The sequence below is a fragment of the Chionomys nivalis genome, chromosome 8, assembly GCF_950005125.1.
Source record: "Chionomys nivalis chromosome 8, mChiNiv1.1, whole genome shotgun sequence".
NCBI lineage: Eukaryota > Metazoa > Chordata > Mammalia > Rodentia > Cricetidae > Chionomys > Chionomys nivalis.
The window spans coordinates 69,585,132-69,608,131 of NC_080093.1; the positions used below are offsets into that span (position 1 = coordinate 69,585,132).

The 23,000-nt window shown below is 49.6% G+C and overlaps 2 protein-coding genes across 2 annotated transcripts; one reads left to right on the plus strand and one right to left on the minus strand.

The window, feature by feature from the left end:
• Positions 1–3,815: 3,815 nt before the first annotated feature.
• Dctpp1 (dCTP pyrophosphatase 1) lies at positions 3,816–7,797 on the plus strand. The gene is made up of 4 exons (XM_057779271.1): positions 3,816–4,004; positions 4,840–4,950; positions 6,750–7,224; positions 7,405–7,797. The coding sequence occupies exons 1-3, from the start codon at positions 3,904–3,906 to the stop codon at positions 7,048–7,050; spliced, it is 513 nt and encodes a 170-aa protein (XP_057635254.1). The 5' UTR covers positions 3,816–3,903; the 3' UTR covers positions 7,051–7,224; positions 7,405–7,797.
• Positions 7,798–9,590: 1,793 nt separating this feature from the next.
• Znf771 (zinc finger protein 771) lies at positions 9,591–20,156 on the minus strand. Its single transcript, XM_057779231.1, has 3 exons — positions 19,528–20,156; positions 19,003–19,152; positions 9,591–10,590 (listed from the first exon to the last, which is right to left on the minus strand). The coding sequence occupies exons 1-3, from the start codon at positions 19,639–19,641 to the stop codon at positions 9,778–9,780; spliced, it is 1,077 nt and encodes a 358-aa protein (XP_057635214.1). The 5' UTR covers positions 19,642–20,156; the 3' UTR covers positions 9,591–9,777.
• Positions 20,157–23,000: the final 2,844 nt, after the last annotated feature.

The following is a 23,000-nucleotide window of genomic DNA, read 5'->3' on the forward strand; positions in this document are numbered from 1 at the left end:
AAGTGAAATTCTAAAAAAAAGCAATGATCCAAATTCTACTAGACAATTTACAAAAGCTGTCAAAAACACACACAGGTAGAGTATGCTATACAGAGACAGCAAGTATATTACATTAGTTACAATCAACCTTGGCAAGCATGCATATTTCCTACAAAACTTACTCCTACAACAGTATTATGGCAAAATGGTCCACTTTTATGGCTATACCTTCCCATTTCCCCAGTTAAGGTATTTTGAAGCAATACTTGTTTAGCAGAGAAGAACAAGATGGAATCTAGGAGATATTTTGCCAGGGAACCTGCTATGATCAACATTTCTTATACTAAGCAACAGATTGATCGGTTATTTCAAAATAGTGATTCTTGGGCAATTGTATTTGCTCAATTTGAAGGCCAGATTAATAATCTTTTCCCAGCTCATCCGTTGCTGCCATTCAAACAACTATATTCCTTTATTTTCTCTGAAGTTGCAGTGAAAGATCCCTTTAAAGGACTCTATGATAATTTTTACAGATGTTTCTTCCAGTGGAAGAGCAGCTGTGTTGGTGGTGGTAAAGGACATGTCGCGTGAACCAAACTGTCCTCAGCTCAGATAGTTGAGCTGGAACTGTTGTTATAGTGTTTCAACCTTTTGTAAATAAGGTATTTAATCTGTGTACTGACAGCCAATATATTTTTAATGCTCTTCAAGTCATAGAAAATGTCCCATGTATTGGGACTAGCAATAAGCAAGTTAAAATGCTATTCCAGCAAATTCAAAATGCCGTACAACAAAGAAGGCTGTCATGCTTTGTAGGGCATATCAGAGTGCATTCAAGTCCATTAGCTGAAGGCCAGAGAGCTGAGGCTCCAAATTGCTGGCAACAGCGAGAGGTGCACATCCTGACCCAGGATGTGGTTACTTGGTTCTCTCGACAGTAAGATGGCTCATACACGTACATCCACTCCATCCTGACAGATGGTCAGGATATGAAAGCATACCTCTGCTCCTTCTTTTGTATTAAGAGGTTTAACCTGGGGAGTGACTGCCTTCAGGATACTTGGTCTAGGGTGGCTTCACTGCCTAAACAACAGAATGCTAATGACTTGATGTCTCAATGTGTTGAAGCAATTAACTGTTGGAGTTGTCCTTTGTATTGGGGTATAAAAGTTGGCTGGGCAGTGGTGGTGGCGCACGCCTTTAATCCCAGCACTCAGGAGGCAGAGGCAGGTGAATCCTTGTGAGTTCGAGGCCAGCCTGGTCTACAAGAGCTGGTTCCAGGACAATAGGACTGTTACACAGGGAACCCCTGTCTCAAAAAACCAAAAAAAAGTGTATGGAAAATTAAACATGGGTGATTTCAGTATTGACTGGACCTTCCTCCCAATACTATCCTATGTTTCTGTTTTATTAATTTTACTTGCGTCTTCATCCTCCTTACTATTTTCTGATCCCCATGCCCTTACCCTGGTAAGTGGTATTTTTGTCGAGGCTGGTTTACGACAGACAGTTGCTTGTACTCCAGGAGAACTGCTAACAATGTCTACTGCGTAAGCAGCCCCCAGCATAGACATGCTTCTGCTAGTCTCTGAACTGCCCTTCACTTTTCTCTCTATTATAAATCGAGCTGTATGACCTTCATGTTCCTGTCTCTCCAGATACGTGCACTAGTTTGTCAGAGGTATCTATCTGAACCGAGACAGAAATCGCGACACCTTTGGGTTTTGTTAATCTGGTGTTAGGCCTTCTGCATGCAAAACTCTATCACTAAGTGATACCCTCTCACCCTGTGTGACCTTAATTTTCAAAATCTTACTCTCTGCTCTTTCAGCTTTTCTTTCTCTCCTATAAAAATGCAAACCCCTTCTAAAGCGGAGAACAGAAAGAGCAAGTGTAACAGCAGTGCAATACTAAATAGTACTCTGTAAAGTTAAACCTGAAAAGCGGGCACAGAGCCTCATGCTTATAACACCAGGATTTAGAAGAAGATGGAGAAGGATTGGCATGAGTTTGACAGTATCCTGAGCTTTGTAGTGCGTTCCTGGACAGCCTGGGTTACAATGTGAAACCCTGCCTCAAAAAATCAAACCAATCAAACCAACCAACCAACCAACAAAATACCAACCAACAAACAAAATGCCTCTTCTTAGGTAACTCCCTTCTTGTCATGGTCAATGACTGGGTAATTTTTCAGATTTGAAAGTAATAACTCTCAAGTGCTTGGGGTAGCTCAGTGGACTGGGGACAGCACTTGCCTATCAAGGTCAAGTCTCTGGGTTGGATTCCAGCACCCTTAAAAATGGGAAAGGGGGTGCTGAGGAGACAGCTCAGCAATCGAGAACCTTTGCTACTCTTGCAGAGGGATCACGTGCCCACATCGGGCAGCTCACAACCGTGGATAACTCTACCTTCTGGGAAGTCCACACCTCCGACCTGTGTGGACTTTACTCGTGTACACATGCTCAGACACATGCACACACATAGTTTTCTTCATAGATCTTAAGGAGGAAAAATTCTTAAGGGGCTGGAAAGATGGTTCCAAGGATAAGATCACTTGCTGCTCTGGCAGGACCTCAGTTCTGTTCCCAGGACCCACTGGCATCCTACAGCTGTCTAACTTCAGTTCCAGGGAATCTGACATCCTCTTCTGGCCACCCTGGACACCAGACACGCAAGTGGTCCACAGACATACACGCAGAGAACACACACACACACACACACCCCAAATACTTTTTTTTTTAAATAAAAGAGGAAAAAAGCGTTCATAAACTCACTAATATAAGCGAGTTTGGTGTCCTCTTGTGTATTGTGTTAGGCTGTGATAGTGACCCACAGAGCTGGAAAGGTGGGAAGAGAGCCGACCCTAACTACCTGCCACGAATTTCAGTGTCCTGTATTCTATGCTGCAGGTGAAGAGGAGGAGCGCCTTCCTCTTCCTGTATGACAAGGAAGGGTTAATCGCTTCCAATTGTTGGAATCCACTGGGGCAGAAGGCTGAAATGGAATAAAGCCTGGGTTCTCCTTGTGTCTGGCAGTCTGCACTTTTTTTTTTTTTTGGTTTTTCGAGACAGGGTTTCTCTGTGGTTTTGGAGCCTGTCCTGGAACTAGCTCTTGTAGACCAGGCTGGTCTCGAACTCACAGAGATCCGCCTGCCTCTGCCTCCCAAGTGCTGGGATTAAAGGCGTGCGCCACCACCGCCCGGCTCTGCACTCTTTCTTGTCAACCTCTTTCAAATTGTGGGAAGGCTGTTCTAGAACCTTAGGCAGTTTCCTAACCAAGAGACAAGGCATGCTCAAGATCCTTCACTTACTGGGCAGTGGGGGTGCACACACCTTTAATCCCAGCACTCGGAGGCTGAGTCAGGCGGATCTCTGTGAGTTTGAGGCCAGCCTAGTCTACAAGAGCTAGTTCCAGGACAGGCTCCAAAGCTACAGAGAAACCCTGTGACGAAAAAAAAAAAAAAGAGGAGGAAGAGGAGGAGGAGAATGAGGAGGAGAATGAGGAGGAGGAGAATGAGGAGGAGGAGACGAAGAAAGAAGTCACTTTCAAGGTTTTGCTTACAGTGGACCCGCCTCCTCCGCGCCTGCCATTTCACTTCGGCGCCCTCTGGCGCCCATTAAGCAAACAACATCTTTCTGCCCTAATCTCTTATCCAGAGAGAACTGGTTCCGTTCCCTTTAAGAAGATTTTCTCGGGCGGAAGAACTCGAGGGAGCAGGCGGGGAAAACACTCTTGAAGCTCCCTCAGATTGGTCCAGTCCGGATGGGGGACGGACCGTAACAAAATCCACGTAGCTGAGTGGGTCCTCCTCCGGCTCCGCCCCGGGAGCGCACCAAGGCGCTTGGATTGGTCGGGACCCTGGAGACGACTCCGAACGTGGCGCGGGGTTTACTCGCTGCGGCTCGGCAGGGACTAGTGGGCGGAATGTCCCAAGCCGGTGGCGGTGCGGGCGGTGATGCGGGGCAAGAAAACTCTGCTGCTGCCGGCCCGTTCAGCTTCAGCCCGGAGCCCACGCTTGAAGACATGTAAGCAAGTCCTTGTCCAACTTCGGGTGGAGACTTAGACCCTTTTGTCGGAGTGGGGCAGTCCTCTCCACGTGGCCTGCAAGAACAACACGCTCGTGTTCGTCGGGGTCCTCCTGACGGACCTCTGGCGAACCTAGCTAAACCTCATCAGCACGGTGCACATCTGAAGCCGGGGGAAATGGGTGACGCCCCTGGGCATGGTAGTACCAACCTTTAGTCCAACTTTAGGGAAATAACGGAAGTCTGACAGCATCTCTGCACGCAAGAGTGAGGGGTAGTACGACAGGGGAGGCTGAAATGTACAGAGATGTTATTTCTTGTAGAATATCAAGGAAGGCTCCCAGGGGACGCCTCAAAAGTGCATCCTCGCCGGGCGATGGTGGCGCACGCCTTTAATCCCAGCACTCGGGAGGCATAGGCAGGTGGATCTCTGTGAGTTCGAGACCAGCCTGGTCTACAGAGCTAGTTCCAGGACAGGCTCCAAAGCCACAGAGAAACCCTGTCTCGAAAAAACAAAAACAAAAAAAAAAAAGTTCATCCTCTTGTTAAGGTGCACGCCTTAATCCCAGGCAGAGGTAGGCGGATCTCTGTGAGTTCGAGGCCAGCCTGGTCTACAAGAGCTAGTTCCAGGACAGGCTCCAAAGCTAGAGAGAAACTCTGTCTCAAAAAAAAAAAAAAAAGTAGTACCTAAGAACATCCAAGAAATTGACTGTGGGATTCCTAGTCCTCTGCCCCATCTATATGTAAGGTCTGACCCCTACCTCCCAGGGCTGTGTATCTTGTCCCTCCCCCTCTAACCCTGACTTTAACACCCCACCCCTTTCTTTCTTTCCAGCCGACGTCTCCATGCAGAATTTGCAGCTGAGCGGGACTGGGAGCAGTTCCACCAGCCTAGAAACCTGCTCCTAGCCTTGGTGGGAGAAGTGGGCGAGCTGGCAGAACTCTTGTGAGTAGATGGGAGGCTTCCTGGAAGGGGCTGTGATTTGGGGAGGGTAGCATGTAGCTGAGCCTCAAACACGGTGGTGGCTTTTATTTGCCTTACTGCTGTATTTTGTGCTGCTGCTGGGGATATGAAGGTGACAGATGGGTCCCAGCCCTGTAGGGTGCCCAGTTTCCGGGGAGAGAAGGAGCAGAAGCAGTGAAGCCGACCTAGGTCTAAGGACGGTTGTCACTAACATTTACCTCTGTGTGGAGCTGAGAATAAGGAATTTCAAAACCTGACCTGCCCTGTGGCCGGCCAGGCGGGGAGCTCCCACTTACAGAGGTGGTGAAGGGGCTGCTGAGGTCTCCAGAGCACTTCCTGGTCCTGCAGAAGAGCTGAGTTCCGTTCCCAGCACCCCTGTTGCCGGTCATAACGCCCATAACTCCAGTTTCAGAGGACCTGACACTGGTCTTCTGGCCTTGGAGGCTCCTGTATATACATAGTGCACATAGACACATACAGGTGCTTGCACACATACCTGAGCAATAGATAAATTGTTGAAGAAAGAAAAGTAGTGAGACAAGAAAGGGCAAGTTAAATTCTGAGAGACGAATTCAGTATGAGGGATCTTGTGTCTGTTCTTGTTGTCTGGTATGCCCCAAGTATATCATAAGCATTTTGTAGAAGGAACTGTGGGAGACAAACCCAGGCAGGTAACCAGGTAACGGCGCTAGAAGGTGATGGCATTCAGACAGAAGGCCTGATCTAACCGGAGTCTCAGGAAGATCTCTGCCTGCAGGGCAGGTTGGATGTCTGAGAAGATGGAGTAGAGCAGACTAGTGAACAGGCCGGTGTGAACCTGACTCTGGGCAGCCACTGTGGAGACACAGAACAGAGGGCACACAAGATATGACTGAGGGCGGGCCATTCCTTTTTTTTTTTCTTTTTTTTGGTTTTTCGAGACAGGGTTTCTCTGTGGTTTTGGAGCCTGTCCTGGAACTAGCTCTTGTAGACCAGGCTGGTCTCGAACTCACAGAGATCTGCCTGCCTCTGCCTCCCAAGTGCTGGGATTAAAGGCGTGCGCCACCACCACCCGGCTGGCCATTCCTTTTCTTACAGAGAATTAGCATCAGCTGTCTGTTAAGTCATCCGGACCCAAAAGACGGGGCCTTGGACCAGGCCTGCTCCGGTCCTAGTGGAAGGAGACTGGTAACACAGGAGCTCATTGCAAATGATCTGTGACTGTGGCAAGGGTTCAGAGGAAAGTAGGGCAGGTGTGATGGTGTGAGAGGGAGCGGCTGGAGGAGCGGGTGTTCTGCCTCGGCTACCTAAGAAGCTGTGTTGGGAGTGGACGGGAGGGTTTCTGAGGCGGTCACCTCTGAGTTGAGACCTAAGGATCAAGAAGGGGAAAATCTGGGGACTCGGCGGGTGGTGCGAGAAAGAGCAGTGACCACAAACAGAAGAGGTGAAGTGGTTTTGGGTGGGAGATGAGTGGGTAAAGATGGCGTGAAGATAAATTCAGCTTCCGCACTGACTTAGGCCTGGGGTTTGGTGTGGAAGGGCAGCAGCTAAGCCTAGAGAACAATAGAATTGAGCCCCCAAGCATCTCATCAGTGCTGTCTTGGCCACTCGGCTTGGGTGGAGTCACAGGGTTTGGCTGTTACCTGTTAAGTCTTCTTCCCCACCCCACCTGGCTCCCTCCAGAGCACAGGCAGGTAGATGTCCTTGGTGGGATTTTCTGGGCTCTGGGAGTGTGATACTTGATAGACTGGAGACAGGCCCTCTCAGGTACAAGCTGTGTGTCTGTCCGGTTCTCCTTCCAGCCAGTGGAAGTCTGATGCAGAGCCTGGTCCTCAAGCCTGGCTGCCAAAGGAACGAGCAGCCCTTCAAGAGGAGCTCAGCGACGTCCTCATCTACCTGGTGGCATTAGCAGCCCGTTGTCGCGTGGATTTACCTCGAGCAGTAATTGCCAAAATGGACACCAACCGACGACGCTACCCAGTCCATCTCTCTCGAGGTTCTGCCTGCAAGTACACAGACTTGCCCCATAGGTCCATCCCCGAAAACCAGGCTGTGGGGGCTGCAGAACCTACCTCTGAGTTGCAAAGCCAGGCCTCCATCTAGGAAACAGTGTCAGAACAGCAGAGATGGACTCGTTCTAGTCCATTCTTAACTGAATCATAGGTCTGAGGCCCAAGAGTTTCCAAAAGATAATCTCCTGGTCTTTTCTCTCTCAATAAAATGATACATGACAACAACATTTATATTTTTCCTGGGTAGCTAGATAGAACATCTCAGGTCTGGCCGGGCGGTGGTGGCGCACGCCTTTAATCCCAGCACTTGGGAGGCAGAGGCAGGCGGATCTCTGTGAGTTCGAGACCAGCCTGGTCTACAGAGCTAGTTCCAGGACAGGCTCCAAAACCACAGAGAAACCCTGTCTCGAAAAACCAAAAAAAAAAAAAAAAAAGAACATCTCAGGTCCTTCAGAGAAGCAGGCTTACAAAAGCAGAGAGCCGGAAGTAAATGTGGGTGGGCCACAAGGCTTTGATGAGTGCAGAATACAGCTTCCTTTCCTCTTTGGTCCCTTGGTACAAGGCCACCCACCCCTCTCACCTGGCTAATTCTGTTATTCCTCTGCAGCGAGGTGGTATTGAGTGAATGATTTATGTGGTGTGTAACCTAAGGCACCCCACTTCCCCTGAGACTGCTAGGCCTGCCTCCCCAAGACGGTGTCACACAGAGAAAGCAGTAGTAGTGATTGTCTGCCCCTCAGCCTGTTTGCACATTAGTGAAGTGAGGGTTTCCCAGCACCCTCTCCTGCCCATCTTGCCTTCTCAGGTAAAGCAAGTCATCATTAAACTGCTTTATTTTATATTCCCAAACCCTCTGAATCTTGTTGGTTTTTTGTTTGATTTTTTGAGACAGGGTTTCTCTGTGTGGCTTTGGAGTCTGCCCTAGAACTCGCTCTGTAGACCAGGCTGGCCTTAGAGACCCACTTGCCTCTGCCTCCCGAGTGCTGGGATTAAAAGCGTGCGCCACCATCCTGACAAACCTTAAAACGTGACTTCTGACAGGGATGCTGGAGTGTAGCTCTTCACAGTTGATGGCCTCTGGAGGGAGGTGGGGAACGACTCGGTTATCTTTTTTTTTTAATATTTATTTATTATGTATACAATATTCTGTCTGCGTGTATGCCTGCAAGCCAGAAGAGGGCACCAGACCCCATTACAGATGGTTGTGAGCCACCATGTGGTTGCTGGGAATTGAACTCAGGACCTTTGGAAGAGCAGGCAATGCTCTTAACCTCTGAGCCATTTCTCCAGCCCCCGACTCGGTTATCTTTAAGGGGCTGGCCGGCCACTGGACGTCTGACCATGCTCCAGTGAGTAGTGAGTGGCCAATACAAATTGGACCTGGTGTATTTTTTTTTTCTTTTTGTGGTAAGGGCACAAGGCTGGAGGGTAGACCTGGGAGGAACTGGAAATGAGTGTAAACAGGGTGCATTGTGTGATATTCCCAAATCAATAAAAATGTTATGATGGAAAATAAAGGTGTACGCCACAAGGGGGAAAAGCATGACTTCGAGGGTTGCAGAGATTGCTTAGCAGTTAGCACACTTTCTGCTCCTTTTTGGGGGCGGGTCTTTTTGTTGTTTGTTGAGACAAATCACTATGTATGGTTGGCTGGCCTTGGACTCAGATATCACACCTGGCACTTAACCAGAGCAGAAGGATCCAAGTTTGAGGGCAGTTTGGGCAACAAACCAAAACTTTTTTTTTTCCTATATTTTTTTTCTTTTCGAGACAGGGTTTCTCTGTGGGTTTGGAGCCTGTCCTGGAACTAGCTCTTGTAGACCAGGCTGGTCTCAAACTCACAGAGATCCGCCTGCCTCTGCCTCCCAAGTGCTGGGATTAAAGGCGTGCGCCACCACCGCCCGGCCAAACCAAAACTTTTTATGCGTATGAATGTTTTGCCTACATGTGTATCTGTGTACCATGTCAGTGCCTGGTGCCCATGAAGTCGGACAAAAGCTTTAGATCCCCTAGAACTAGAGTTATGGATTCTTGGAATAGAACTCAGAGCCTCTGCAAGATTTTTTTTTTTTTTTAATGTGTATGTGTGTGGACGCGTGTACACACACCCTGGGGTTGAATCACTGCCTACTTTCCCCGTCATAGTTCTGGTGAACACCGGATTGGGATCGCCAATTTCCTTGTCTGTTAGGCCATTCACTAGCTGTCCGCAAAAGTGAAGATAAAATGAGGTTTGGGGCCAGCTGTGGTGGTGCAAGTTTATAATCTAAGGATTCAGGAAGCAGAAAGCGATTCACCAGAGTGTAAGACCTGCCTGGTGTATATGAGTAATGGGTCCACTTAGACCCTAAATAAATGTGGGTGATGTTAATGTACTTACATAAATGAGTTCTTCTATCTACATAACCCTATCTCTCCCCATTTGCCGTACTGATCCCCCAAGGCTGTAGAACATGTCATGAATATGTCCTGTTTATGGTTCTTTTGAGAACTGAGACTGAGCCATAGCCAAAGCCAGGTGTGTGTCTCCCAGTCCCTGGAATCCCTTCAGGCTACTTTATACCCCGCTTTGCTCCATTACACCTAGTGTTCCTCCCCTTGCCACCCACCTCACTTACAGGCACCGGTAAAGTGAGGATAGAATACTTTATTCATTCAGAAGGGCCAAGGGAATGTAGCTGGGGACGGGGCACGGTTTGCAGGGATCTCAACAGGTCACTCCCTGTTGCCCAGTCCCAAAGCACCCCGACCCAGGTGCAAGCGTGGAAGCAGCCATTCGGGTGCAAATCCCAAGTGGCCCTCGCTGCCCCGCCGTGGCTCAGCTGCCCTCGCACTCCGGGCAGCGCTCGGTGGGCGTGGCGGCTGTGGCACTGGCGGGTAGCTTGAAGTCTCGGCCGCAGCCCGCGCAGATGTAGAGGCGGCGCCGCATGTGCGCGCGACGGTGGCGGATGAAGTGTGAGCTGAGGCGGAAGCGCCGGCCGCACTCCGTGCACGGGTAGGGCCGCTCGCCCGTATGCGTGCGCGCATGCTCCGCCAGGTTGGAACGGTGGCCGAAGCGCCGGCCGCACACGGCACAGCGATGCGGCTTCTCGCCCGTGTGCACGCGCCGGTGCTTGGCCAGCGCCGAGCTCTGAGCGAAGCGCGTGCCGCAGTCGGCGCATGCGTACGGGCGCTCGCCCGTGTGCGTGCGTCGGTGGCGCGCCAGGCACGAACTTCCGCCGAAGGCTCGTCCGCAGTCCGGGCACGCGTAAGGCTTCTCGCCCGTGTGCACGCGCAAATGCTGCGCGTAATTGGAGCTCTGCGCAAAGCGCCGGCCGCAGTGTGCGCATGCGTACGGTTTCTCGCCCGTGTGACGCCGCCGGTGCTGCCGCAGGTTCGAGGCGGCGGAGAAGCGCTTGTCGCACTCCGGGCACTGGTAGGGTCGTTCGCCCGTGTGCGTGCGGCCGTGCTTAGTCAGCGCCGACTTCTGCGAGAAGCACCGGCCGCACTCCGTGCACGCGAAGGGACGCTCGCCCGTGTGCGTGCGCGCATGTTTGGCTAGTGTGGAGCGGCGCGCAAAGGCGCGGCCGCAGTCTGGGCACGCGTGGGGCCGCGCCGGGTCGACCGACGGCGCTGGCATCTGGCTGGCAACCTGCAGGGAGAGGGAGGACAGGTCAGCCTTAAGAGGCCTCAGCGGAAACCTTGATCTCCCGCACACTGCAAATTTTTTGAGCCTCATTTCCTCCACCTGTAAAATAGGAAACTGTGCCTGCCTCCGTGGTTGTGCACCTTACATAGTTAATACATCACAATGCCCTGTGGCATTATAAGTTACTTGTGTTAATTCATAAAGTTTATTGGACACGTTCTAGGTTATAGAGTTAAGCAGCACCCGGGATTTGCCATTAAACAAAAAGTGCTAGGTGCCCGGAAAACCAGCAATGGGACAAGAGGATCAAGAGATCCAGGCCAGACTGAGCTGTCTCAAAACCTTGGTGCTGGTGACACAGCAGTGACAGTGAGCTTGGCTACCAATTTCATCTCCAGCCCTGGGAAGAATCCTGCTTACAGGACCAAAGAGCTAAGACCGCTGGTTCTGTTAGAATGCTGCCGATGTAGGGGGTGCTAGGAAAACACTGTGACAGGGCAGCTAGGGTTGCATAATGAGACCCTATCTCAAAACAAAATAAAATTAAATCAAGCCAGGCGGTGGTGGCGCACGCCTTTAATCCCAGCACTTGGGAGGCAGAGGCAGGCGGATCTCTGTGAGTTCGAGACCAGCCTGGTCTACAAGAGCTAGTTCCAGGACAGGCTCCAAAACCACAGAGAAACTCTGTCTCGAAAAACTAACTAAATAAATAAATAAAAAAGGAAGCGGCTTTGAATTCAAGTTAGAACATGACCACGTGGGGACCTAGCAATCAGCCAAGAGAGCTCTGGCTCTAACGACAGCAGTCCTCCCCTAGCTTGACTTCCCCAGTTTCAGCTGCCAGCTGTCTGTCAATCATGGTCTGAAAATATTAAGTGGGAAATTTCAAAAATAAACAATTTGTAAGTTTAAAACAAGTTTTATTACAGTATATTGTTATAGTTCTATATTATTATTGTTGAACTCTTGCTATGCCTAATTTAGAAATTAAACTGTATCATAGGTATATACCTAAAGGAGAAAGCACAGCTAGGTGTGGCAGCACACTTATAACCCCAGCACCCCGGAGACTGAAGCAGGAGGATCACAGTTCTGGGCCAGCTTGGGGAATATGGCAAGAACTTATCTCAACAACAACCTAAATAAACACACACACACACAATTCGAAACCATTCAAAGTTTCAGCATCCACGGCAGGGTGTATGTCATGAAATGTAGACCCAAAAGGGGCTTCTGTAGTCGAGAGCCCCATGTCAGACTCTGACAATAGGCATGCTATTATGGTAAATCTTCCTGTTATTCCTCAGTCAGGTGAGACAGTATCTTCATGTGTAGCCCAGGCTAGCCTCAAACTCATGGACAAAATCTGCCTCCTGACTGTTGGATTACAAGTGTGTTCCATCATGCAGGTTTAATTTGCTTATTTATTTTTGTTTTCTGGGTAGGTTCTTGCCTTGCTATCATAAAGCTCAGGCTGGTTCCCCTACCTCCACCTGCTGAGTACAGGGATCACAGGGACCACCCCCTGACAGCAAATAACCAAGGCTCAGAGAGACTAAGCTGACAAAGTCCAAGGGATAATGGGGAGGAACAGCTCACCCCCAAACTCACAGCCAGGGCTAGACAGAGGCTTCACTCTCAGTCTCTGCCTTCCTTCAAGAAAACTTCCACGTTAAAGTGAACACAGTAGGGATCCCGTCTGAGTTACCCAGGGTCGCTTTTCTCCCTTGCCCTGCTCTTGACACAATGAGGTCACTGCGGGGACGGCCTTTCCTTTAGATCCTTTCCCAGCACCCTTCTTTAAGTTGACCTCCTCACACTGGCTTCCTGGACTTACAAGAAAGAAATTCTTCCCATTTTATTACAGTATACGGTTATAGTTCTATGCTATTATTGTTGAACTCTTACTATGCCTAATTCAGAAATTAAATAGTGTCATAGGTATATCTAAGGGAAACACATGGGTTATCATTATCTCCATTCCAGGAGGGGCTTTGGGCACTGGAATGGAATCTTTTTTTTTTTTTTTTTTTTTTTTTTTGATTTTCAAGACAGGGTTTCTCTGTAGCTTTTTGGTTCCCGTCCTGGAACTAGCTCTTCTAGACCAGGCTGGCCTCGAACTCACAGAGATCCGCCTGCCTCTGCCTCCCGAGTGCTGGGATTAAAGGCGTGCGCCAGGCTGGAATGAAATCTTGCTAATGATCTGAGTCTAGCTCCCTGAGACGTGAATAAGACCAGGAGAGGTAACCACCATCCTAGTAGCACTTGGAGGGTCATGGCTTAAGGCCAGCCTGGGCTAAATAGTGAGACCCTGTCTCCAAACAAGCTAATGAGATTTTCACAATCCTTTGTGCTAGGGACTTCAGCCCTGTCACATAAATGAAGAAATAAGTCAGACATCAATTGATTACCCAATGCCATATAGCTAATAAATAGCAGAACCAAGGTTTGAACTCAGGTCTATCATTCCTACCCATGATGCAATCCTAATGTCACATCTGAAGTGTGAAGTCACCCAGGCAGCTTGTCTTCTGCCCTAAACTCTTTAGTCAAAATCTCCCTGTTTCCTACAAAGTATAAAACACCACCCCAAGGCTATAGGATGTGGCCCACAGCCCAGCCACGTCAGAATCGCTGGGCACTTGTGAAAAATATACAAGCTCAGGTTGGAGCTGTAGCTCAGTCGGTAAGTTGTTCCTTAGCAGACACAAAGCCCGAGGCCTAATCCCCAGCACTACAGACACCAGCCAAGGTGGCATGCCACTGTAAGCAGCACTCAGGCAGGAAATCGGAAATTCAAGGCCAGCCTCCACTCTACAGTGAATTCCAGCTGACTCCAAACCTTAATTCCAACATTTGTGAGGTAGAGGCAGGAAAACAAGGGATTCTGGTTCTTCAGCTATACAGGGTTTGAGGACAGCCTAAATCTTAAATCTCACCCAAGATGTGAGTCATAATCTTCCTTTTAGGGGTTGAAGAGATTGCTCTGTGGTTAAGAGCACTGGCACTGTAGCAGAGGACCTGGACTGAGCTCCTAGAACCCACAAGGTAATTCACAAGTATCTGAAACTAGTTTCAGGGGTTACAGTGCCCTCTTCTGGCCTCTATGGGAACAACACATATGTGGTGCACACATACATGCAGGCAAAACACTTGTACACATAAATAAAAATAAATCTTAAACTTTTTTTAAATCCTCATTTTATGTTGGCAATACATAGGCATACAGGTCAGTGGCACCTAGTATGCACAAGACCTCAATTCCACCTCGAGCTTTGCAGAAACAAAGAATCCCACTTTATCAAGCCCCCATGATCTTCAAACATATTTAAATTAAGTCCACACACCTGTAATGGATAGTGATGGCACACACCTGTAATCCTAGCAGTGCGGAAACTGAGGCAGGAGGGTCACAAGTTCAGAGCCTGCCTACGACCATACATAGCAAGACTCCCATCTCGATAAATAAGAAATGCAAAAATTAAGCAATCTAATCTGAGGTAAGAAGAGCTACACCCAGAGAATACAGGTGGAAGGCTAAGAACGAGTTTGTAGGCTGAACTGCACAGCGGGGCTCAGGATCAGCTGGGCATGAGGCGAGCGCTAGGCAATTAGAAAGAAGACAAGCGTACTGGGGAGCTTTGAGCGTCCAGTGTAATGGTCAAAACTTCATCCTAAAGACACAGAGAAGCACTCCAGGGTTTCAGGAGAGTGAGACTGTGCATATAGCCTCTTGGCAGGTAGGGGAGGGGATATTTTCTACTCCTTCAAGATAGGTCGGTTGGTTATTTATTTATTTATTGAGTTCCACTCAGACCTAGCAAGATGGCTCAGCTAGTAAGGGCATCTGCTGCTAACCGTGACTTGAATCTAATCCTTAAGACCTACCTGGCAAGCCGGGCGGTGGTGGCGCACGCCTTTAATCCCAGCACTCGGGAGGCAGAAGCAGGCAGATCTTTGTGAGTTCGAGACCAGCCTGGTCTACGAGAGCTAGTTCCAGGACAGGCTCCAAAACCACAGAGAAACCCTGTCTCGAAAAACAAAAAAAAAAAAACAAAAACAAAAAACAAAACAAAACAAAAAGACCTACCTGGCTTCAGAAGCAAAGAACCAACTTCTGTAAAGTTGTTCTCTGACTGGTACCCCCATACCATGGTACCCACTGTACACACACACAAATAAATGTGATTTCAAATTCAGACAGATCAGAGTTTGACAGGCAAAGACTATTCCAAACTCTGAGTGTAGCCTCCCAGCAGCCCATTTTCCTACAGGCCTGGGGACTGAACCTAACACGCCCAGCTTTCCCGCAGTTTCAGCCACGCCCCTTGAGGCCTGCTCTCAACAAAGAATGGCCACGGGGTGACAGATAATGATCAGTCTGCTGGTACTGGATGCCACCCCCCAGACGGGCACAAGCTATGTATGCAGCCCACACTGGCCTGGAACTTGCAATCCTCCTGCCTTGGCCTCCCTAGAACTGGAAAGGATTATGGGTAGATTCCACCACGCTGGTTAGAAGGCACTTTTGAGATAGCTAATGTGTACATTAGGAAAAGCGGTTAAGGGAGGCCACATAACAAATCATTGAGCTATCTTGTTAGCAACCCACCCTCCTCCTAATCCATTTACCCCGATCCCAGAATGACATTTGATGGTCTGTTCTGTTTGTGTGAGACAGGGTCTTTTGTCTTGACCGTACTAGAACTTGATATGTAGACCAGGCCTGCCTCAAACTCAGAGATCTTCCTGTGTCTGCCTCTGGAATGCTGAGGTTAAAGGCATTCGCCACCCACCGGTCAGTGTGGTGGTAGCAAACACGTTTATTCCAAGCACTTGGGAGGCAGAGGCAGGAGGATCTCTGTGAGTTTGAGGCCAACCTGGTCCATAGAGCAAGTTCCAGGACAGCAAAACCCTGTCTCAAGAAAATTAAAAAAAAAAAAAAAAAAAAAAGGCATTCACCACCACCGTGCCAGCTCATTCACTGCTCTTGTTATCCCACTTTACATTTGGAGAAACTGAGGCAAATGGTAGAGCTAGGATTTGATTGCTCCCTGACATTACTTACAGGCTGGACTTTCTCTCTCAGCTTCAGCTAGTTCAGCGGATACCCAAACACCCTTTTCTCTTATTGCTGTTGTTACTTCAACACCTTAGCAGACAAGATTTTTTTGTTTGTTTTTTTGTTTTTTGAGACAGGGTTTCTCTGTGGTTTTGGAGCCTGTCCTGGAACTAGCTCTTGTAGACCAGGCTGGTCTCAAACTCACAGAGATCCGCCTGCCTCTGCCTTCCAAGTGCTGGGATTAAAGGCGTGCGCCACCACCGCCCAGCTAGCAGACAAGATTTTTATAATTGTTATTTTGGTTTTTGTTTTGAGATAGAGTTCCTCTAAAATCACCCTGGCTACATTGGAACTCACCTTGTAGACCAGGCTGGTCTCAGACTCACAGATATCTGTCTTCCCCTTTCTCCCGATGGCTGGAATTAAAAGCATGAGCCACCATACCCGGCTGGCTTTTTGTTGTTGCTGTTTGGGTTTGGTTTTATTTTATTTTACTTTTTTTTAAAGATAGGTTTCATGTAGGCTTAAGCTGGCCTTAAACCTACTACATAACTGAAGATAAGTTTGAACTTTTAAAAATTTATGATGTGCTTGACTGTTTTGCCTTGAAAGTTTGGTGTCCATGGAGGCCAGAAGAGGGCACTGAACCTCTTGGAACTGGAGTTACAGGTGGTTGTGAGTTGTCATGTGGGTGCTGGGAACGGAACCTGGATCCTCTAGAAGAGCAGCGAGTGCTCTTAACCACTATGCATCTCTCTGGCCCCAACCCTGAACTTCTGAACTTCCTGCCTCTACCTCCCTAGTAGCAGAACCACAGTATACACCACCATGCCTGATTATGTGGTGCTGGGGACCAGGACTTTCTGCATGGAGGCAAGAACTCTGGATGCTGACACACCCCCACCCCCAGTCAGAGATTCTTTTCAATAGAAACTCAGATTATTTTCATTGACTGGCTTAAGACTTGCCATGTCTCGGCAGGATGGAACACAGTATGCCCAAATTGCTACCCTGTCTTGTTTAGAACCTTTTACGCTTTGGCCCCAATGAAACCTTTCTAGTTCACTTTCTCCCTTTGCTCTTGTCCTTCCTCCACGAATTGTTTTTTTTTTAAAAAAATATTTATTTATTTATTATGTATACAGCATTCCTTCCATGTATGTCTTCAGGCCAGAAGAGGGCACCAGACCCCATTACAGATGGTTGTGAGCCACCATGTGGTTGCTAGGAATTGAACTCAGGACCTTTGGAAGAACAGTCAGTGCTCTTAACCACTGAGCCATCTCTCCAGCCCCCTCCACGAATTGTCACCTCCCCACTTAGGCCTCCAAAGTGCACACACCCTCTCTTGAAGCCTTTTCCATTGCCTGGGGTAGTTTGCCTTCAACTCTGTCCAACCTGAGATCAGCCTTAAAAAGCCTTTGATAAAAACGAGGGAGGAGGTCAACAGGTAACAAGGCTTGTCACGTAGCCCTCAAGGACCAAGTTCTGTCCCTGGAACCCATGGTGGAAGGAGAGAACTGACTCCCACAAGTTGTCTTCTGACCTCCTCATGAGGGTCTGTGTGCTCTCTCTCTCTCCCTCTCAAAGAAATTAAACAAATAAAATGGTTGGAGACAGGTGTAGTACACACACCTTCAATGACACCTGGGAGGCAGAGGTAGGCAGGTAGGAGTTTCAGACCAGTCTGCACTACAGATCAAGTTGCAGGCCAGCTAGAGCTACACACAGAAATGCTGTCTCAGAAACACCAAATTAACAACAACAAAACTAATAGCTGGGCCTTGCACCCGTCAGTGCTGTAGTGGGAGGATATGGGGAGATTAGCTAGGTTTGCAGGCCACCAGTCTAACTCCAGGTTCAGTGAGAGGCCCTGTCAAGGGACTAAGGTAGAGAGTAATGGAGCAGGCACCTGCCATCCTGGCCCTGCTCTGACACACGCACAGGGACACACATCCACACAGACCACTCACCCACACATACAAATAAAAACATACAGAACTATTTCCCCAGTGCTATGTGTGAGACGCAGCTCTAACTCCGGTATTCACTCAGGCCTTACGACTCCAAGACGTAAACACTGCTCTGCTTTCCCTTTCACTAATGAGGAAACTGAGGCACAGAGAGAAGCCGAGTAGCTTTGCTCAGGCCTGCAATCTCACTCAATCACTAGGAAGGCTGAGGTCAAAGGACTGCCTGCCTGCACTGGAGAACAAGTTCTAGGCCCGCCCGGGCCACTTGACTGAGACCGTGTCTCGATGGCCAGGCTATAATACAGACATGCAAAGCCTTGGTCAGGCCTTAGAACCACAAGAAAAACTCACAAGGCCTAGGAACTTTTCAGCAGGTAGGTAGGTGACGGGGATGGAAGTCTACCCTAAGCTCTAGAGCCCTAGGCCCTTCATGTACAGACCAAAGACGACAGCAGGACCAGCACGGCCCGAAAGGCGGGCTGTGCTAAGACACAGGCCACGAAGGCCGGAAAAAACAGCTTCATAGTTAATTTAGAGTGGAAGAGGCCTAGAGAAAGGGGCCCTTTTCCCAGCAACTCACCGTGTCCACTAGAGGGTACTAGAACTTCCCCAGGAAGGTGAGCCTTGAAACCCCGGGGAGCCCTGCAGCTGGACTCAAGGCTACTCAGACAGGGACAGCCCAGGGTCCTGGCAGCTCTGGGAGGCAAAGTAGCTGGTGACAATTAAAATATCTCGAATGGCAGGCTCTACTCCTTCTGATGTCCTTAAAACCTTAAGATACCTTCAGAAGAAAACCCAGATTCCCAGCATGGTCTGCCAGCCAGTCTACCTGGAGCCACGCTGCAGGACGCAGGAACCACTGGCTCGCTCGTAGTTCTCCTCTGAAAGGGCCATTCTTTCTGTCTGGGGCAGTCAGTTACTAACTTTGAGATCTTAGGTCAGTTACCAACTGCCCTGTGTCTCAGTTCCTCACCTGTAAAATGGAGTCAATACTACCAACAAACCAGACTGGAGGGGCTTAGAATAGCGTCTGGCACACCATAAACTATGCAAGCTGTTGATACTGTTGCCTGACCAATCTTCCCTCCTGAGTCTGAGTTATGCTCCCACCTCTAGCCTTCACCCACTCCTATATATCTGAACTCAGGATTGCAAGGAGCCCAAAACCACTTAGCCTGGTGCCCCCATGCAGCACTCAGCACGGCGCCTGACTCTCACCGTGGGCCAAAACATCTCCGATCAGGTCGGGACAGTGGGCAGAAGGTTAGGCTAATCCTGAGATTCCAGATCTGAGATCCAGGAAAAGGTGAGGGGTAGGATTCCTGACTTGTGCCTGGCACAGGTTCGAGGGTGGGGGTGGAATCAGGGTGTAACACGTACCTCCTTGTTGTCCACAGGGATCTTGAGTTTCACCACCTCATACTTCTCCTCACCCTCCTCCTCCTCACCCTTCACCAGCAGCACCATCTCCTCCTGCATCTCTTCCTCCTCCTCCTCCTCTGCCTGCTGTTCTCCAGGCATCTTGGTGTCCTGAGGCGGGGCGCTGGATCAGAGGCTCAGGACCCGCCCCCCACCTCCACCCCACCCCCACTGTGGCCCCGGCCCAGACAAGGCGGTGCAGCCGTGGCTTCCTCCGCCCTGTCCAGGCTCCGAGTCTGGTCCTCTCCCATCCACCCTAGCCCGGCCCCACGCTCCGGCACTGCCCAAGGCCCAGCTCGGAAGACACCCGTTCACCCCACTCATCCCGGTATTCAGGGCCCTGAACAGTTCGAATCTCCAGCTCCCGCGAGTTGCCACCCTCCTCGCGCTGAGTCACTCCCCGGAGCCTGGCTCGGGGACCCGAGCGCTAAGGGACGGGCTGGAGGCCAGCTGGAGTTGAGGCCCCGGGGTAGGGTGCGCACTCACCAGCCCGAGGTTCGGCGCTCGTGCGGCCCCGGGCCTGGGCGAGGGGCGGTTGGGTGCTCCGCGAAGGCCGCGGCTCCGGAGGCGGGGGCGGGGCGGGGCCCCAGGGGCGGTCATTCATTGGCTCGTACGCCTGGCCCCGCCCCTAGGGGGAGAGGCCGGAGGCCTGGACTTCTGTCCCTAACCGCCCGGGAGGGGGAGCCGGGACTCGGAGGTGTCGGCGGCCCGGAAACTCCTAACGAACTGAAGACGCCCAGTCCTGCCTTCAAGGCCCTACAGCCGCGCTCCGAGCACCCCCAGCCGGTCGCCGCCGCTGCTGGGTCTCGGCGCCTCAGCGGGACTGCTGCGCCCGCTAGGCCACGTGCGCCCCCGCGGGTCTGGGCCTCTCACTTGCGCCTGGCCTGGAGAGCGGGCCCTGTTACCTCCTCTCTTCTTTCCCCTCCTTTTTCCTCCCCTGTTTCTTCTCGCGTCGCCGTCTCGTCTGCTGGCCTGCCAGACAGCTTGCTGTTTGCCCGCAGACGGCCCAGATCCACGGCCGCCCAGTCTGCCCCCTTCGTTTACCGTGTGGTGTTTCTGACTTTTGAGTCAGCGTCTCACTATGTTGTAGCCCTGGTTAGTTTTGATCTTGTGGCGAATCTAGTTATATTTCTTCCCCTAACCCCACCCCCAAAGTCGCGAGAGTACAGGTAGGCGTTGCGGTCCCTGGCTTGTGTACCAGTTCGTACCAGCTTACTGTTTTACACTCTTGGTCACATTGGCTTTGCATAAAGGAGCACGGCCCCATTTTACAAACGCACTTCAAGATGGTTCAGAGAGGACTGATTTGCTTAAGTTACACACAGTAAGGAAACATTTCTGACAACAGGTAGTGTGGGTGGAAAATTAGCCCAAGGTCAAATCCAGTCTACAGTACTGTCTTGCTTACCCCGCTAGATATTTTTAGCTGGGCAGGGTGCCACTCAGCGTTAGGGAGGCAGAAGCAGGTGGATCTCTGTTAAATCGAAGGCCAAGCAGGCTTACAAAGTAAGACTCTATCTAAAAAGACAAAACAGGGGAGGGCGGAGGGAAGATAAAAGCAGAGAGAACAATTTGTATTTCAAAGACACAACCATCCTACCAATAGTGAAGTCCACGGGATGAGGACAGAAAATTAAATTAGAAGTTGGTTGCAGTGACTCACCTCTGTAATCCAAGCTACTCTGGAGGATCCTGAGTTCAAAGCCAGCTGGGCGACAATACAGAAGAGTCCATTTCGCCGGGCGGTGGTGGCGCACGCCTTTAATCCCAGCACTCGGGAGGCAGAGACAGGCGGATCTCTGGGAGTTCGAGGCCAGCCTGGTCTACAAGAGCTAGTTCCGGGACGGGCACCAAAGCTACAGAGAAACCCTGTCTCGAAAAACCAAAAAAAAAAAAAAAAAAAAAAAAGAAGAGTCCATTTCAAAAGGAAAAAGAGAGAGTTAAACAGACTGGGCAGGGAAGCACTCAGGCACCAGATGAGTGAAGGGGCGGCTCTGTTGATGGGCTTCTTCTGATGGTTCTTGTGGAATACTTTAAGACTGTTACATTTGCCTAGTAATGCAAAGATGTGCAGCGTTCTTTTATGCTGCAGTTGTTTAACTCTGAAGCTGTGTTACTTTGTCTGTCTAAAATACATGACTGGTAGCCGGGCGATGGTGGCGCACGCCTTTAATCCCAGCACTCGGGAGGCAGAGGCAGGCGGATCTCTGTGAGTTCGAGACCAGCCTGGTCTACAAGAGCTAGTTCCAGGACAGGCTCCAAAGCCACAGAGAAACCCTATCTCGAAAAACCAAAAAAAAAAAAAAAAAAAATACATGACTGGTCTAATAAAAAGCTGAAGGGCCGATAGCTGGGCAGAGAAAGGATAGGCCTGGCTGGCAGAATAAATATGAGAAATCTAGGATGAGAGGATGAGGGAGAGATTAAGGAGTGAAAAAAAGAAGGGGCCAGCCATGGAATAAGAAGGAAGAAAAGATACACAGAAATAGAGAAAGGTAAAAGCCCATGGGCAAAAGGTAGACGGGATAATTCAAGAAAAGGTGTCTATAAACAAGCCAAGCTAAGGCTTGGCATTTATAAGTAATAAGTCTCCATGTGCTTTTTTTTTTTTTTTTGGTTTTTTTGAGACAGGGTTTCTCTGTGGTTTTGGAGTCTGTCCTGGAACTAGCTCTTGTAGACCAGGCTGGTCTCGAACTCACAGAGATCCGCCTATCTCTGCCTCCCGAGTGCTGGGATTAAAGGCGTGCGCCACCACCGCCCGGCTCCATGTGCATTTATTTGGGAGCTGGATGGCGGGTCCCCCCCAGAACAAAGAGAAAAGCAACAACTACAGATGGTCAGAATGCTTCTTTGCAGTTAAATGCTTTTTTTAAAAAAAAGGTATTGCCGGGCGGTGGTGGCGCACGCCTTTAATCCCAGCACTCGGGAGGCAGAGGCAGGCGGATCTCTGTGAGTTCGAGACCAGCCTGGTCTACAAGAGCTAGTTCCAGGACAGGCTCCAAAACCACAGAGAAACCCTGTCTTGAAAAACCAAAAAAAGGCAGAGGCAGGCGGATCTCTGTGAGTTCGAGACCAGCCTGGTCTACAGAGCTAGTTCCAGGACAGGCTCCAAAACCACAGAGAAACCCTGTCTCGAAAAACCAAAAAAAAAAAAAAAAGAAAAACCAAAAAATAAAAAATAAATAAAAAATAAATAAATAAAAAAAAGGTATTGTTTCAGAAGACATACGTGTGCAGTGCGCACGTTTGCAGGTGCCTGAAGAGGCCAAATAAAAGGTGCCCAATCTTCTGGAGGCGGAGTTAAGGGCAGTCATGAGGGATGACTGGTGCTGGGAAGCAAACCTTGCTCCTCTAAAAAAACAGCAAACATTCTTGGCTGGCGAGTCAGTTCTCCAGCTCCTTTAGTTGTTTTTTGTTTTTGTTATTGTTTTTGGTTTTGATTTTGGCTTTTTGAGACAAGATTTCTCTGAGTAATACTGGCTGTTCTGAAATGCACTCTGCAGACCAGTCTGGGCTTGAACTCAAATCTGCCTGCCTCTGCCTCCCTAGTGCTAGAATTAAAAGCATGTGCCACCACTGCCCAGCTGAGTTTTTGTTGTTTTTTTGTTTCGTTGTTTTTTTAAATATGTATTTGTGTGTGTGAGTACATATATGTGCACCATGTTTCTGCAGGAGCCCCCAGAGGTCAGGAGAGGGCATCAGATTTCCTTGAGCTGGCGTAAGAGATGAGTACTTGGAATCCAAGTCTTCTGCAAAAGCAGTAAATGCCACTGAGCCCTCTTCCCAACCCTAGTTAAATTTTTTTGTTGTTGTTGTTTTGTTTTCTTTTCGAGACAGGGTTTCTCTGTGGCTTTGGAGCCTGTCCTGGAACTAGCTCTGTAGGCTGGTCTCGAACTCACAGAGATCCGCCTGCCTCTGCCTCCCGAGTGCTGGGATTAAAGGCGTGCGCCACCATCGCC

Bases quoted from the DNA above. Each gene is read 5' to 3' on its own strand.
- Dctpp1 (XM_057779271.1), top strand. From the start codon at position 3,904: ATGTCCCAAGCCGGTGGCGGTGCGGGCGGTGATGCGGGGCAAGAAAAC. The intron at 4,005-4,839 runs GTAAGCAAGTCC...CTTTCTTTCCAG, and splicing joins GAGCCCACGCTTGAAGACAT to CCGACGTCTCCATGCAGAAT. The intron at 4,951-6,749 runs GTGAGTAGATGG...TTCTCCTTCCAG, and splicing joins GGCGAGCTGGCAGAACTCTT to CCAGTGGAAGTCTGATGCAG.
- Znf771 (XM_057779231.1), bottom strand. From the start codon at position 19,641: ATGACCGCCCCTGGGGCCCCGCCCCGCCCCCGCCTCCGGAGCCGCGGC. The intron at 19,153-19,527 runs GTGAGTGCGCAC...GCCCCGCCTCAG, and splicing joins GAGCGCCGAACCTCGGGCTG to GACACCAAGATGCCTGGAGA. The intron at 10,591-19,002 runs GTACGTGTTACA...CTCTCCCTGCAG, and splicing joins TCCCTGTGGACAACAAGGAG to GTTGCCAGCCAGATGCCAGC.